Raw genomic sequence first — 17,705 nt, forward strand, 5'->3', positions numbered from 1 at the left:
AGACTCTCAAAAAGGAAATATTAAAAAAAGCAAAGTCTGACAAGTTTAACTAAATCATAATTTAAAACTTTTATACAAGATACCTTAAAGATAAGTGATAAAATGAGAAAATAGACACAATATGTGTCAGAGAACTATGATCTGAAATTTATAGCAAAGTCCTACAAATCAGCAAAAATGGCATCAAAAAGTAAAATTAAAAAAAAAATGAGAAACCGATATAAATAAGAAATTTATGAAATAGGAAACAAAAGTGGTCAAAAGACACATGAAAAGTGCTCAACCTCACCAGTAACTGAGGAAAAGAAAATTAAAATGAAATACAATTTTTTAACTATCAGATTGGCAAAAATTAGAAAGTCTGATCAACAGCAAGTGTGTCACTGCAGGTGGAAAATTACCTTTTTTGTCTACTGCCCATGGGCAAGTACTCAGGAGCCTTTGGAAAGTGCACACGGCAGTGACTATTGAAATTAAAATGTGTCTTCCCTTCAACCTGGCAAATCCCACTTCTACATTCCTGTCTTAGAGAAACTTTCATTTCAGATCGGTAGGTTCAAGGCTGTGTTACTTGTCAGTGGTAAGAGCTGAAGACACTGCATTAGTCCACTAGGAGGAAATGGTTAACTGAACCATGGTGCACACAGCAATCAACAAGAGCGAAGGGATTGAAACACGCTCTCCTCAAAACCGCAAGGGAAAGAAATTAGACAAGACCTCATTTGTATAACACACAAAGGGAAGGAAACATTAAAAATATATTTCTAGAAGGATGCACAAGTAAATGGTCTGAGGGACTGCCCGAGGGGAGGGTAAGTCACTTGTCATCTGAGACCATTTTATAGCATACAATTTCTCCTATGTTGGTGTGTTAGTTTTTTAGCTGTTAAAAGAAAATAAAATTAATTTTTAAACTCTTTAAAAAGCTTTCTAAGGATATGTTTAAAGTAGGGAAACTAAAAACATTTACATTGTACCATTTAGGCAAAAGAATACACATAAAAACAAAACTATATTTTTGTAGCTAAGTAGATGGTAGCACAGCTGAAGGGTCCCTTCCTACCAGTGGGTCCTTCTGAGATGAGGTGAACTGCAGAGATTATTTTAATGTATGCAGAAGTGCTCATGAATATTCATAAAATTTAAAAATCTTCCCTTGAAAAATAAAGTGAAAGGGCACATCTCTTTCAATCAAAATAAGTAACATTAAAAATACTGGTGTATTTCATTGTATCATTTTCCAATTTATACACACAGGTTTATTCAAACATCACACTATTGTACCATAAGAATGTTTATTTCATGAGTGATTTTTAATTATTTAGCCACAATTTCCCCACATTTTTACATTACCACACCTTTTTTTCTATACTTTTTAAACATTACAGAATTTGTCAGAACTTAAAAGGGAAAGACACATTGTTTCTGCTGAATAATTTATCATATTTAACTTAAAGATTAACCTTTTGCAGATCAAGAATTGATGCTGCTGGGGGTCACCTTTATTTGGAGGTCCCAAAATAGCCCTGAGGTCTAAATAGGAAAATGTCTTTTATAAACTGTAACAAAACTCTCACCTCAAAATAAAACAGTATGAAATTTACACAATTATATCTGTATTCAACATTTTTACAATATCCAGAAACCTACCGGATTTTTAGAAATGACAATGAAAATAGCTTTACATTCAGAAAACAGAGCTTATACCAAGATGACATAATTTGAAACCTGGCTCCCTGTGCAGAAATCTGTGCAACTCTTAGACCATCATAAAGTCCCCACTGTTAACACACATCCTTGGACGCTCAATAAATGCCAGGCAGAATGATTTGAATGAAGAGAATTTCAATGAGATTAGCTTTTTCCGTTCATTTGAATGGGATATATGATTCAAATTCCTTAGGATGTCCCAAAGGCTCAAAGGGTTGCTGGTAACATTTCCAAGTTTACAGCATCTTTCATGGTTTTTATCAAGTTCTACATGACTGTGCAGTTCCAAACCAGCTTCTAGAGCTTCTGCTCAAAAACTAGTGTTAAAGTGCTTCAATATGACCTCCCAAAACTTCATAAAGCGTCAGGTCAACACAGGCCACTGCTCTACCTGGGAAGGCCAGCTTCATTTTTCTCTCTCCTATATTTTTATTTAAAAACAATATAAAGGTGTCACATTTTGATGAAACGATTTCTCCCCAAAACCAAACTGTGTTTGCTTAGCTTAATTAGAGTATGTTCTACTTAGGCAGGTTCGGGAAAATCCCAGCACTTCCTCAGGGTAAGATCTTGATTCTACGGTTAATTCAGTGCCAAACTTCAGGGGATTCAGCCCCGACTCTGTGGCCAAGGTGGAGTCCCCAAGCAGAGAGTCCTCTCCGGGTTTGGGCCACTCCATGCCAAGGATGCACATCAAAGGCAGAGAGATGACACAGATCCAGCTGTAGGACCTCGCTGAGGAGCTCCTATAGGAGCGCCTGGGCCAACACTACCATTCAGTAAGGTGACCTGGGTTATGACACGCTAGCTGAGTGACATGTCACACTGGACAGAGTACTCCCAGTGGGTCTTGGGTTGTCCAGTCCTCCAGAAAACACACCATCAAAGCAGGTCACACCTGACATTCCCTGGGAGCCACAGCAAAGCCACAGCTGCAGTCACCATTGTGAGCACAAAGCCTGGTCTCCTTTCAGTTCATTTGTGTGTGTGTGCATGCACATGTGTGTGTGCTGACTCACACCTTATCACACACTGTCCACGTTGGCCCAGCTTGCTGCTGAGGACTGTCAGAGCACTGCAGGACCATAGCTTTCACATCAGTCTTTTTCCAGGCTGGGTCAGAGTGCAGAAACTATGTACGCAGAGCTGGCATTCAACTGAGTCCCTCAAAAATTAGTTAAATCCATCCAAGTAGCGGTGGGGTTTTTTTTTTCTTTCAAAAAAACAACCTCCAGAGGAATTTATTTTGTTTTTTAGCTACTTATTTTAAATGTTAATGAAGAAACATGTGAATTCAAGGGCACAGAAATGAGTAGCTGACTCAAGAGTTATACAGACATATGAAACAAGTTCCAAATGCATCGAGAGGTGTGAAATTACCAAGTCAGCAGTCAGCGTTTTAGGAAGAACCGTTTTGGTTGTAAGTTCTTTGCACTCCGCTGCAACGATTGGTTACCCAGTTTCAGTTGTCTTGAATGTGACTTTGTTGTTTCACAAGGATCGGTTGTGATCGATCTTCTGCCTTTTCTTCCCTAGAAGACCCTGGTCCTCCAGGCAGTTGCCCGGCTGAGGGGGGCGAGCCTGAGCCTGCAGCCATGGGCACCAAGGACCAGGCACACAGGAACAGGACCCTGAACACAGCCTTTGGTGCAGAATCCAAAGTTACCCGCAATGGGACAAAAAGGGTCACAAGCGAATATGTGGGTAGCATGTTAGAATTTCCCCAAATACTGTAAAAAAGAAAAAGTGCTAGTACTTTACCATACAAAAGACTGATTGTGACTAGGAGCTTACGCTAGTTCATGATAAATCGTAATTCTACAGGGAATAACCGCACTGCATTAGAATGGAAAATGAGCAAGCATGAATCTCCAGGTGAAGCCAGGGGAGAGACTAACACCTGACTTGCATCAGGGCTATAACTCACTTGGCAGAGCAAACAGGTAAATTATGAAAAGATGGGCTCCTCTCTTAGTGTAGTGTGGACTAGGGAGAAAAATACAGTGCTCCTTCCAGAGGCTGCAAGAGACAAATCACACCCACTTCTCAGTCCTGGCTCATTATTTACCTCTCAGGGATGCTTTTCTTCATAATGACTTGGTACCCATGTTTCTTCCTTGGGGACAGCAGGCTTTGCATCTATCTCAGGACCAGGGTCTGGCCCACCTCATAGAATTCAGTTTTACAGAAAATAGCCTCGTCTCCACTCAGAGGCTGGACTTCCAGAGACCTGGTCACCCAGTGACAACAGAAGAAAGTGGGTGAGGCAGCCTGGAATGGCTCCTCTGCACCCACAAGTGCCATTTTCCAACTGACATCGTGAAATCTCTCTATCCTTCTCCGAAGAATGAGCCTCAAGTCTCAGGAGTGCCCAAAGTTGCGGTGACGAAGGTATTGCAATTTCCCATCTTCATATTCCTGAGGTATCTACTCCTGGCAGCAGCCCGTTGGGAGGAGCTTCAGAAAAAGTAAAGGTCCATAATGTCATGTGCTGCCTTTTTCTACTGTACCAAAGACATGAGAAGTGTATGGCCTCTGAACGCCAAGGTCATTCCAGACGGACTGCTCCCAGCTTCTCCCTCCCCCTTGCGGCAGTGAGCTTAGCACTGGGCTGGCCATGGAACACTCACATGAGCTAGCAGAAAAAACTGCATCAGTCTCACACCACACACCCCAGTATCAGACCAGGAGCAGCCGGTTCTAGAGATAAAGGCCACAGATGGCCCATCTGTGTCATCACAGCCGCCATTACTTACATAGAAATTGAATTTTCTTTAAATACAAGAGTTCACATCCACAAGAGGCAACTGAGAGGCTGTGAAGTGACTTCACACCCACCCCAAAGCCATTTCAGCTGCCAGAGTCCCAGGTTTCCAATAACCAGGAAAGCTCAGCTGAGCGGGGATTCCCGGGCATCTCCCTGGAAAACAGCAGCACTGACATTGTCTTAGAAACATTTCTTCTGTCTAGTTTAATCGTAATTCACTCAAAAACTAAAAAGTATTAAAATATACTTCAACTTTTCCTCTAACTATATTTATATATAAATCCCTGAGAAGGTACCTGTCAACTTGAAATTCACTATTTACAGTTAATAAACATCAGGGGTACTAGCAGACGCCAGATCCTCCGGCTCTGAAGATCAGGGCAGTGCTGTCATCTGTCAGGAGAGCAAACTAGGTCTCCCTCCCTCCAAAAAGAAGGTGGGGGGGAGGGGGCTGTGCCAAAATTCTAAGCCACCTGCACAGAAGCTGGCGAAACCTGCCGTTCGTTCACACTTTGGCGCTTGGAGGTCATGACATGACAATCCAGCAGAGATGCCACATCGCCTCTCATGATGTCCTTGCTTTCCTGCTCTTTTTAGACCTCAGCGTAGTCGTGGCAGAGAGGATCAAGGCATTTAGCCAAATCTAAGAAGAAAAAAGACAAAGGAAGAAAAGGCAAGCAAGGAAGAAGAGAGGAGGTGAAGGGGATGGCAGGGAATGCATGTGGTGGCAAAGTTGAGGGCCACATGGAGAGCAGAAGGGGGTCACTGCCCATCAGTGCCCCTGCCCCCAAATGACACTGGAGGAGAGGAGCAGAGGGTGACACCTCAGTGAGAAAACACAGCCAGCCATCCAAAGCAATAAAATACATAAACACAGAAAATGATCTCAAAGGATGCCCGATTGGACTGTCAGGGAGATGAGGGGTGTCTCTCTCCACCTCGGGCAGCAGCCTTCAGCTCATGCAAGGGGGCGTGGCCAACACCAACTCTTCCGCACAGGATGGCTCACAGCCCGCTAGCATCAGTGATGCTCCAGGTGGGCCCACACCTCTGTGCCACTCTGGTGCCTTCCTGGGATGGGGGAGGAACTCACTGAAGTCTGGCTTTCAAAGCTGCATTATCATCACAGCTATCTCCCATCAGTCCAGGTGCAGCTGACGGCTTGTGTATTGAGGTTTCTGGAGAGTGAGTGTGAGTCCTGATTGCTCAATGCCTGATGGTGCCAGTGGGGGGAAAGAGGGAGAAGCAAGCGCCACCCCCACCCACACCATGAGACAGTGGGGCACAGCCAGGGAGCACGATACGACCTGAGAATCCAGGGTTATAATAAAGAGCTTCCAAATCAGTCTCTAATATTCTAAATCTATGGCTTCCAAGTAGGATAATATTTAAATAAAGTGCTGTCAGTAGTGCATATGTGACAGATACTCTGCAACCCAGATGGCCAGAGATTCGTTCGAATTTCTCAGTGCTCTGGAGACAAAAAAGTACCGACAGAAAACTCCCGCGGAGAGCTTGGGGCCCAGGGCAAATTCCATGCGTTCTTTGCCAAAGACCCACATGTTGGAAATTCCACAAAGTCCACATGAGGATGAACTGAACATCAGCGGCAGTCATCCAGGGAAAAAATAAAAGTAATTCCAGAGCAGGAAATCTTTGGAATTGAGCCTGGAGGAGGAAGCTGCCCAGCCCCCTTCAGGAGAATTTGCCTAAAACAAGTTTAATATTCAATTCTAATCCCTGTTCCTCTAAAAATTACCCCCCGCCCCATTTCGTAGTTTGCATAGTTCTGGGCTTCTTATTCTTTTTGCATCTTTTTTCCATTTTAAGTATTTATGAATTCAATTTATCTAAGAGCACATATGACTTAATTTTGTATTTCTAATAATAATTGATTAGATTTGCCCCTATATTATTAAATAATTTTTTCTCATGTCTATTTTTGAACATGTTAAAGACACTGTATCCAGTTTATCTAAAATCCCTTGCTTAAAACGGGTTTAGTTCTAGCAATAAGTACATGCTTCTTTAGGCACCATTTCATACTTTGACAAGAGATTTTTCTTCGTTATTATTATTGGATAAGAGAGATTAAGAAATAAGATGCAAGAAAATATGATCTCTCTGTCTTGATCATTTTCCTGTAAAAGTAAATGCCTCCATCGAATGGTAACGTTCGGCATCACTTCTCAAATTATTAAGATCATACAGTGCTCACGTGCACCCACGTTGAGAAGGAAAGGCAAAATCCAAAATAAACAGCAAAAAGGGGGAGAAGTCCACAAATTCTGTATGAAATCAGAGATATCACAAATAATTATTGCTAGAAACGGTATTTTAAACAAAGGGTCTTCAGACAAATGTATTAAAACCGTCTTAAATACAAAGAGCCCCATCCCCCATAAAATGCTGCAAATTTGATAATGATTAAAAATACAAAATTATACACAAAATGCCCTTCGATAAATTGGTCTTAAGAATTTGAGGTTGAGGTTCTAAAGGTAGCGTTTTCGGCAAATTGCCTACTAGGTGCATTGATTGCTAGGAGAACTGGTTTTAGGCAAATTGATTTGTGCTATGCCCAATTCACTCTTGGGTGCAGCCTGAACAAACACGCACCGCTTTCTGGGCCCCCGCAGAGGCCTATCGGCGCGGGGATGTGCGGCGCGGAAGGGGACGAGGGCTGGAGGAAGGCGCATGCTTCCTGGCGCGGAGCACGCGCGGCTTTCCCGCCATCTCCCCGGGACCCGGGGCGCAGCGCGTCCCTCCCAGGCTCGGCATCCGGCTCCCCCGCTCCGGACACGCCTTCTGGGCGGCGGACCCCCTCACGTCCTTTTCCTCCAGCGCGGGGCCCGCCTTTGCTTCTGCGCCTCTGCCAGCCGCTGCTTCTCCGCCTCTTCCGCCTTCCTCTTTTCCTCCTTGATCTCCTTGTACCGCCACTTGGGCAGCTGCAGGTGGGCGCTGTCCTTGGTGCTGCCCTTCGCGGCAGGCCGCTCGGGCTGGAAGGTGGGCGCGGGCGCCTTGCTGATGCGCACCCTAGGGATGACCACGCCCGGCCGCACGCTGCTCCGCCTCAGCAGCTGCAGGGGCAAGAGGCTGGCCTTCCGCGGGGCACTTCGCAGCTGGAGAGACGGGAGGCTGGCTTTCGGGGTCCCCTCTCTGGAGACCCCCAGTGCCGGGGAGGTCCGGAATTGCTGCTCGGTGCCCTCCACCTCGTCCTTCTGGGCATGCGTGTCCGGGTCCCCCTGAGCCTGCAGGATTTCCTGCACTGCCAGCCGCCTTTTCCCCACACAAGGCGGGTTCTCGGGGCAGACGGTCTGACAGGCGATGGCCACGGCGGGGCTGTAGAGGCTCGTGGTCATCCTGACCATGTGGTCCATGACCCCTCCATCCTCCAGGCTCTGGCGCGAGCGGGAGGTCAGCGTGGACCGCACAAATTCGGTGAGCCTCTGCAGGCAGTTTTTGGAGCCCGCGGACTTCAGAGCTGCCTCGGAGGCCAGCGGCAGCTCTGGCTTATACTTTTCCCCAAACTGCTCCGGGCAGGGTCGGTCCAGCAGCCTCTGGATGAGGCGAACCGCCTCAAAACGTCCCGTGTAAGCAGCCCACTCCTGGGGTGACATCCCGCGGCGGGAGTCCCTGGCATGGACATCTGCTCCTGCAAAACACAAACAGGAATGGGAGGGTGCAACTAGAACTTCTCCCTGCCAACGGCAGAAAACGAAGAACAACGAAATTGATCAAAGGAAAAGCTTCCAAAACCGAGTGACAGAGTCCCCTAGAGCTGTGCCACCTGGACGAACCCACATCTGACCAGCTCCTACTGCGTTACCATTACAACACATCCCACCTTTGAAGGCTCCATTTAATGGCTTATCTTTCCTAAATAAAACTGCCTGAACTCAGCACCTAAATCATGGAAGCTTTTAAAGAAATAAGATTTCATGGCTTTCCAGCAATGGAGAGACAACTAGACCACAAAGGTGCTTTGCAAACACTTGACTGATGCTACTAGAATGTTCTAAAAGTACTAACAGTAAGAGTCACTTGCACAGCATTTGGTGTCCCATTTATCCATTGCTTTTTCCTCGCGGTCCTCTTGTGAGGGTGCCATGGTCCCTTTTTGCAGGGAATGTGAGGTCCTTCACTTCTCATTCTGGGCGGTCAGTTGCTTATGGGTCTGTCACCTTTACTAGACTGTGGGCTTCTCCAGGACAGAGGCCACATCTTACTCATTTTTGTTCCCTCAACACATACCATCCTGGCTGGTAGGAGGCATGCACTTAACAAAGGTTTGTTACAGAATGGATGGTAGTCACAGTGGCTGAGGGACCTGCCTGAGGCCTTGAAGCTTGGAACAGACAGAAGGTCTCAGACCTGGGTCTCCTGACCCTGAGCCCCATGCACTTGCCACCACCCTGCAGGGTGGGCCTCTTCCTCTGACAGTGTTCTGTGTCAGTGTGGCCAGTCTGTAGTACCCAGGGATTTAATCCAACACTAACCTAGGTGTGCTGTGAAGGGATTTTGTAGATGCAGTTAGCATCCACAATCAGTTGACCTTATGTAAAGGAGATGACCCACGATAATGTGGGTGAGCCTCATCCAATCAGTTGAAGGCCTTAAGAGCAAAAGCTGAGGTTTCCTGGAGAAGGAATTCAGCCTCAAGACTGCCACATCAGCCCCTGCGCAAGTCTCCAGCCTGCTGGCCTGCCCTACAGATTTCGGGCTTGCTAACCCCCAAAATCACATGAACCAATACCTTAAAATAAATCTCTTAATATATATTTTCAATTAGCTCTGTTTCTCAAGAGAACCCTGACTCCTCCATCCTCACAGTCTCCCCTACACTAGTCACTTCCTTAATAAATCCCCCTACGACCCGCTGCCTCCTCCTAATATTGCAAAGTTAAACTTCAACTCCACTTGATGAAATGTTCATAAATTCTAGCTTGGAAGTATAGAATTAATAAGGAATTGCAGTTTAGTTAATCTTGGGCCATGCTCAGCCCCATAGACAGTCAAAAATCATCCAGGATTTCCAGTCCCATTAGTCATATTTCCACTGGCAAAGCAATGTGGAGAAGTAGGGCAATTATCTAGCGTGCCAGCTCCCCAGGGACCAGGCCCAGCAGAGGCGCCTGCATTTATATCCCACGCAGACCCAAGTGTCTGACATGTGGTGGCTGCTCAATATGTGCTCAAATGAGAACAGCGGAGGGCTCAGTGATTTTCCTGGCCCAGCTCCCCCAGTGGCCCCAGGGCCCAGGCAGACCCAGCTCACCTGAGTTCACCTGGTAATGCTCTTAATTCTGTGACACATTAAAGAACAGCCACATTAGAAGAGTGGTAATTATTTGGAACTGGAGATCAGGATGGAACTCATTAGCTGGAGGACAATTTATAAACTGACTAAAATGAAAAGGGGGCAGTAAAAACGTCATGGCAAAAAATAGATGACACATTAAACCTTAATTAATTGCATGTCACTTAAAAAGGAACAAACTGCAAAATTAAAATCTTAATGAACGCTGCTTGAAAGAGACATTTTTCAAATGCTAATGGAAAAGTAAAGGAACAGCTGTCCATGGTCTAGCACGCATCTTGCTGTTGCTCTGGTACCTTTTCAAAATGATCTTGGAAAATAACAATACTGGCATCCTCACCTCCTACCCAAAGTTGTTTCGTCCAGGGCTCCAGCCAAACAGACGTGAGTTAGGCTTGTACCAGCGGGTCCGTTTGCCTCCATGTTGAGTGCCATGAGTTGTCTATACAAAATCCTCTATTTTAGTCAAGGCAGCAACACACCCAGCTCTAGGGATTGCATCATGATTGGTCTAACCCAGGGTTTCCAACCTCGGACCTATTGACATTTGGGGCCAGATCACTATTTGTCGTGGGGGCTGTCCTGTGCATTGTAGGACTTTTAGCAGAATCCCTAGTCTCTGCCCACTAGATGCCAGTAGCACTCCACTAGTTGTGACAACCAAAAATGTCCCCTGGGGGGCCACACCTTCCCCACCCCATAGACAATTATTGGTCTAACCTATATGACTTGCCATCCTATTCTCCATTTTCCCAGCATCCCTGACAGGTGGTCAGTGAGCCCCAAAGAGAAGGCTGTTGCATCCCGAGAAAAGGGACCGATGAGGCTCATGATGCTGCTCCTGTGTGAAACAGGCTTGCAGGCCTCCTCCTGTGCCACCTCTGGCCTGTATCTTGTGCACTCTGGATATAATCAGTATGATAAATCAGGATGCAGGATCACAAGAAAGAGCCCCTGATGCAGGGAAGGAGGAGTCAGAGCACCCATCTCCAGCCCCCACCCCACCCCTCAAGGCATTTCTGAGATGTCTTGTCCTCAGTCTTTCAGAGGGTCTTAGCAGGGCTGACTCCTAGGTACCCACAAGGGTAACCAGCTTATTATTGCACATTTACTAGCTTTCCTGTCTTCCCAATGTCACTACTCTATCCCTTGCACAGCTTCCCAGGGTTGCCTTCCAGAAAAACTACTTGTCCCCAAGTCCCTGTCTCAGGGTTTGATTTTGTGGGTACCCAAGCTAAGCACTGCCCTTGGTAATGTGGGATGCCCGATCTTCAGCCCTTTCTCTGCCTAACAACTTGAAACTATTCCAGCATGGAAAATTCTCAGGTCACGGGGAATTCCTGTCATCCCTATAAACAGAAAGAGGCCTTGTAATGATCGCATATCATTTGGCCTTCTAAAAGCACATAGTCAGCGCTTTCCCAGGACAAGAACGACCATATGACCAACGACAGGAGCAGCTCTGCTCTCAGCTCCTCCCTGAACAAGCCTCCTCCCCCTTCCCTTAGGTCTGCTCTGTTGCCTGGATTCACAGGAAGCAGCAAGGTTTGTATTTGCCTGTTTTTCTTCCCAAATGCCACAGCAATTCCACCACCCTTCAGGTATACACGCCAGCTCTCTCAGCAAGTCTGGAATCCGCCAACCTCCCCCAAGTTCTCTCTACAGAGAAAATCACATCCTCCATACGGCTTCTCAGAGCCACTTCTTCAAATAGACCTGTCACTTCGGGGCATTAATATTCCACTGAATTAACAAGGTTCCGCAGCCCCCACTGCGATTCTCGTCAGCAGAGCTGACATTAGTCCTGGGAAGCCCAAGACCAAAGAGCCAATAAATCAGCTTTTCAGAACCTGGTTTTATTTTATTAAAATCCAAAGTCCTGATAATTCTAACGTTATTTTGTTCTGCCTGACAAGGTAAGATAAGAGCTAATAGGTGTCTGGATGTTACAAACTACTGGCCAATGTAAATGGTCGCGTGGGGAGTCCAATTCATTGGTTCCTCCTTTCTAAAAGGAAATGGCTCCTATTGAAAATAATGAGAGCACAACGTGGAAATTCAATGCAGGTGCAGAATACTGCAATTGAAAAAATGGGAATGAGATACACATTTTCCCCTGAACCTATTAATATGTAGTCATGCTTCTGCCTTTTGCTTTGAAAATTATCACAGGATGACCATTCTGTGATTAGCTGCCAAGGTACCTTCCTCAGCTGTCCATAAATGCACCCTATGTTGAAGTGTCAATCTAGAGAAATACTCAGGCATCACTGTCTTTAAAGGCTTTAATTTTTCTTAACATTGGTATATTTAAATGGAAATAAGAAGACAAAATTATTTGTGCAAATTTTAAAAATATCTCAAGTTTCCTTATTGTGTCCACTGAACCCAAGGAAAACCTTCAATCACATATTTTTCACATCAATTATAAAAGAAAATGAAACTCACTTTCCTGGGAAAAAGTGTAGGCTATCTTAGTAGTAATGGTAGAAAATGAAAACATTCAAGAAGTTAAACAACCAAAGCCTTAGAGGGCAGCTCCAAAGCTCCCTGACAACGGTGTCAGGTTTTTATTTTAAGAAGGAATGTGGAACAAGCTTGAAAGAGGAATGTATGTAAGAGGGAAAAAATTCTCTTTTCACTTTTTCCATCATTTCTCAGTCACATTAGTTATATCAGTGGTTCTCAACAGAGGTGATTTCCCCCAAAGGGACGTTTGACCAAGTCTGGAGACATTTTTGGTTGTTAAAACTGGTGGATGCTATAGTTACCTCGTGGGCAGAGGCCAGGGATACTGATGAACATCCTACAGTTCCCAGGACCTCCCCACCGCGAGGAATTATCTGGCCCCAAAAGCCAATAGCGCCAAGATGAAGAAACCCCGATTTACACGCTTATTACCCTCAATAAGAAAGCTTAAGAACCTCATCAGGAGGATATTTTTCAAAGGTAAAAATTTCCCATAGTTTTTCATTCATTTAACAAATAATTATTGAACACACAAATTCACCAATAACAAGAATGGTAACATTGACTGGAGGTTTCCTCCCTGCCAGTCGTGCGTCCGGGGGCTTTCCACACGTGAACTCAGCCAGTCCCCATCACGAGTTCCTGCAGTAGCTACTGTCGTTCACCTCACTCGTAGAAGAGGCAACTGAGGCCCAGAGCGTTAGCTGACTGGCCCAGGCACAGAGAGGGCAAGCGCAGGGGCTGGAATTTCAAACAAGGGCTCTTGCTTCGAAGCTGCTTCTGCTGGCCATTATTCTGCTCTGACCACGTACAGTTCAGAGAGGGACGCACTAGAGGTCTGCATTCATGAGGATTATTCTAGACTTTGGTGGGGTAGTGCTCACGAGTAGGGAACAGGAAGGGGAAAGTATGTAAAACCCAATGCCAAATTTGTTATCCAAATAACTGAGGGGGAAGAAAGACAATGTTAGCATTGAACCTGCGACCTCCACCAGGCCCAGGAAGAAAGAAGGACAGCGAAACCTGTGCATTTTCCAGTGACTGGAAGGCAGCTGACCTCAAATGAAAGGGTTTGTAATTCAAATTAATTCATCGGGAAAAATGCATTGGTGTGATCGATGCCATAAATTTTTGGTTGAAAAAGTAAAATTACTAAAGATCTACACTCAATTATAACTAGATCCAGAAGTAGTAAAAGCAGATGAAGCTTCTCCCAAACACAAAAGCGTCATAACCGCTGTTGAATCAGGAGGACCCATCTCTCACGGACATAGGCTGGGCAGGGCCCAAACTCTGTTGAATCTGACATCTCGATCTTAAAAAATGAAACTGTCACTAAGTCAAAAGCACAATCAATGGGACTAATTTTAATTAGGATCTTTTTTATTTCCACAAAGGTTTTCATCTTCGAAGCCTCTGCCTTCACTTACTGAATTTATTTTTCTTAAAGCATCCCCTAAAACATTCCGGTTAAAGCAGGAGGAAAAAAAACACACACACACACACACACACAAAGCAAGGTGTGAATCCTACAACCCCATTCTAATCACAAGGAAAACGACAGCCAGGCTCAGACTGGGGGGCATGTGGAGTGGCCAGGGTTGAGACCGTCAAGTCAGAACAACAGTGAAGACTGAGAAACTGTCACAGACCAGAGGAACCTGAGGACGCGTGACACTAGATGTAGGAGCTGGCTGGGAACCTGGACCAGAAAGGGGACATGAGTGGAAGATCTGGTGAAGTCTGAATCAAGTCTGGAGTTTAGTGAAGAGTAACAAACCAAGGTCGGCCTCTCAGTAAGATGGTAGCACAGCAGAGACAAGGGAGGGCCATGTGGGCACTCTGCTCTGCCTCTGTCACTGTTCCATACATCCAAAATTATTCCAAAATAAAAGTTTATTAAAAAAAAAAAAAGAAAGAAGCAGCTACAAGTTATCTAAACAGAACCAGCAGCCTAGGCTGAGGCCTGGAAGAACTCTGATGCTGTCCTCGGGAGACTAAGATGGCAGGGAAACGCCACCTCTCCATGAACTCGTAGCTTCAAGCAGGAGTGGCTGAACCCAGCACCAAGGACAAGAATACAATAAACGGAGATAAAATTAGATAATGCTGACAACAGCATCTCACACTGATCGAGACATTAGATGCTGCCTCTGTGCTGGACCCTGGGTGTGTTCTTTACACACATTTTCTCATTTAATTCTCAACATGACCCCGTGAGGTTGTGCTAACAATGATCACAGATTCTATTTTAGTGAGGAAAAGAACTAGAGATTTCAAGGCTGGCCCCATGGCATAGTGGTTAAGCCCAGTGCACTCTGCTTCAGTGGCCCAGGTTCACAGGTTCTGATCTCAGGCATGGACCTACACCATTCATCAGCCATGCTGTGGCAGTGACCCACAAGTAAAGAGGAGGAAGATGCACACAGATGTTAGCTCAGGGCTAATCTTCCTCAGCATTAAAAAAAAAAAAAAGGACTAGAGATTAGTCACACAGAATTTAGCTTAGTAGGTCACTGAATTTGTATAGCCCTTGAAAGTTTACAAAGTGGTGTCATAGTTCATTCTCAGGGAGGTAGGAAAGCAGTGACTACTCCCATTTCACAGATGGGGATAGACAGGCTCAGAGAAGGAAGTGCCTCCTCCAAGACGATGAGGACATAAAGGGCAAAGGGGGGCCCTGCTGATCCAAAGTTATGGCCCGAGAACTTTCCACTCCATGAGGCATCATAGGAAAAAGACACTGCTGCACACGTCATGTCACTCCAACCACCAGGGGATCTAGGATGACTCCTGGGCTGACCCCACCATCCCTGGGCCCACCTTCAATAGGACAGGCTTGCCACCCAGAGCCAAGACCAGGACTCACATTTCTGCAGAAGAATAAATATGAGCAGGAGGAGGCTAAGGGGTGAGGGAAGGGCTCGTCAGGGGCAAGGACAGGTGTCCTGCAGGATGACCATAGCCATGACCTCCCACTCCACCCTGCAGGTGTTGCTTTTGTTTTTGTATGTTTCACCTGGGAGGATGATGGCCATACCTCCCAAAGAAACTACTCTTCATTGCATCCACTAGGCTTTGTCTCTATGGGACTGATTCATCTCTTCAACACATATCAGCATTTCCCGGGACCCCGGGGCCGGCACAGGACGGTGGAGACGTACCTGCTAGCATCAGGGCTCGGATGCACTCCGTGCGGCCCTGCATGGCAGCTTTCATCAGGGCCGTGAAGCCCCACGCATTCCTCCTTTCAAGGTCCAGACCAGGGAAATAGTTCAACAAGTAGTTGGTGATGGTGGCGTGCCCTGCAAAAAGAAGCGCATACATGTATCGACCACACTCCGCACCGCTCATTCCAGTGAGGTCTTCCCAGAGAAGGAAATGTCACATAGTCGACCTTGGGGAACAGCCCGTCTGCAGGGTGTGGGAGTTTGCCTCTCAGACCTCAAGAAATAATTCTCACAGAGTCCAGGAAACAGGAAGACCCTGGACCCCAGCCTGGCCGCAGCACTGCTGGTTCTGGTTCACTTGTTCCCTTCCGCCGACCCACGTGGGAGCTGCTGTCCTGTCAAACTCTTAAGCGAGGAGCATGGGGAGCAAGGATGCCAGGGGGTGGTGTGTGGAAACGCTGAGCTAGCCTCATACAGACACTGGCTGGCCGGGGGGTGGGGGGGGGGGGGATGGGGGGGGGGCGGGGGGAAGGTCTTGGATGCTATCAGCTCCCAGCAGGAGACGCCAACGCAAACAGATGCAAAACCGAAAATGAGTCTCAGAGCCCATTCCCAGAGCTCCCGAGCTTCAGGGAGGAGAAAGTCATCCTCGGAGCAACAGGATATGCCAACTCACGCTGCCACCCTCTCCTACCCCTCAGAAGTGCCTGTCTGTCTGTCTTTCTGTCTGTCTCTCTCTCTCTCACACACACACACACAGAGGTGGGGAACACAGGGAGTGTTGCTACCAAGACCTCAGCTTTAAGCCCAAGCAGGTAAGACTATTCATTAAAGAATATAGATTTCTCTCCCTTACCACCATGCACTTACAAAAAGGACATGATTTCCTGCTCATTGCCAGAGGGAGTCTCAAAAAGCCCACGTGCTCTTGGATGGGGTTAATAAGGAGAAGGTCAAGTGAAAAGCAGGATTCCCAGGATTTTCCAGGCTCACCCACAGAAAACCACGAAGCAGCGGGAGAGTTCCTCAAACAGAATGCCTGGGCCACAAAGAGAGGCTCTTGGGTGGCTCAAATGTCCATGCTGCCCTATGCCCACTGGGCATACTTCTTAAATCCTTGTGTGAAATGACATACCGCCCCCGCCCCACTTCAGTCCCCTAGAGCAGGGACCCAACGTCAGCACTATTGACATTTGGGGCCAGATTATTCTTTGTTGTAGGACTGTCCTGTGCATTGTAGGATGGTTAGCAGCATCCCTGGGCTCCACCCACTAGATGCCAGTGGCAACCACACCCCTCCTCCCACCCAGGTTGTGACAACCAAAAGTGTTTCCAGAGATTGCCAAATGTGCCCTGTGGAGGCAAAATCGCCCTGTCGAGAACCACTGTCCTAGACGCTCAGACTTCACTGTTTCAGGACCAGCCAACAGCTTCCTCTCCTCCTCACCTTCGCCCACCCCTCTCTGAGCTGCCATCTCCATCCTGGTCCCTGCTGATGATGGCTAACACACCCTCCAGAGTGGAAGCAGTCTGCACAAGTCCCTCTCCTGGCCTGGGTGGAGGTGCTGGGTGCCCAGTCTCCATCCTTATAGCTGAGGAGCCAGCTCTCTGAAATCCCTCATTCATCCCCACACCACACATGTGCTTCTGGAACCCCCACTGTCTGTCAGGGCTGCAGGTATGGGGCCGCGAGGACATCTTGGTGCATTTTCTGTCGTTAACTGGGTCTCCCAACCTCCCCCCCCCACACCCCCCCAGAGAGGTCTTTGCACCAGCGAGGAGCCGGTTCCCATGAGGCTCCCTCCCTGGCTGATTTCGGGAAGGGCATGGGGTGAGATCTGAGGTTTGGCAGAGGAGACGAGGCCTCCTCCTGAGAGAGGGCGAGCAACCAGGAGACTTTTGCTTCCTGTGATGCGCCCCGCCCACCTCGCCCTGCAGACCAAGGAGGCTGAGCAAGCTGAGGCCCGCAGCACAGCAGCCTGGAGAATCCCTGCTTCCCTACTGCGGGGAAATCTCCCGGGCCTTGGCTCCCCCAGCCCTGCCAGCGTCATGCAAGCCCAACATTAATTCCTCCCACAGCGAACCACAGGGGCTCTGTCTTCCCATCACCCCCAACAGAGACACACGTCCAGGCTGGGACCCAGTTTCCTTCCTTGAGGGGTACCTGGACCCTGCAGGCTGCGGCCCAAGCAACAGTAAACCCTTCTCATCAACTTCAAAAATCAGAGTGCAGACTCTTCTAGAAGCATTGCTGTTTGCTTAGCGCAGA

The 17,705-nt window shown here is 47.0% G+C and overlaps 1 protein-coding gene across 2 annotated transcripts in view; it reads right to left on the reverse strand.

Moving 5' to 3' along the window:
- Positions 1-1,276: 1,276 nt before the first annotated feature.
- ANKRD33B (ankyrin repeat domain 33B) overlaps positions 1,277-17,705 on the reverse strand; it is a 72,006-nt gene continuing 55,577 nt past the window's right edge. The window contains 2 exon segments of one of the 2 annotated variants that reach the window (NM_001433630.1): positions 1,277-8,132; positions 15,431-15,571. In NM_001433630.1, coding sequence (NP_001420559.1) covers positions 7,303-8,132; positions 15,431-15,571 — 971 coding nt within the window. In that variant the 3' untranslated portion in view covers positions 1,277-7,302. 2 annotated transcript variants of the gene reach the window in all.

Source organism: Equus caballus, chromosome 21 (genome assembly GCF_041296265.1).
Source record: "Equus caballus isolate H_3958 breed thoroughbred chromosome 21, TB-T2T, whole genome shotgun sequence".
In the NCBI taxonomy this organism is placed as follows: domain Eukaryota; kingdom Metazoa; phylum Chordata; class Mammalia; order Perissodactyla; family Equidae; genus Equus; species Equus caballus.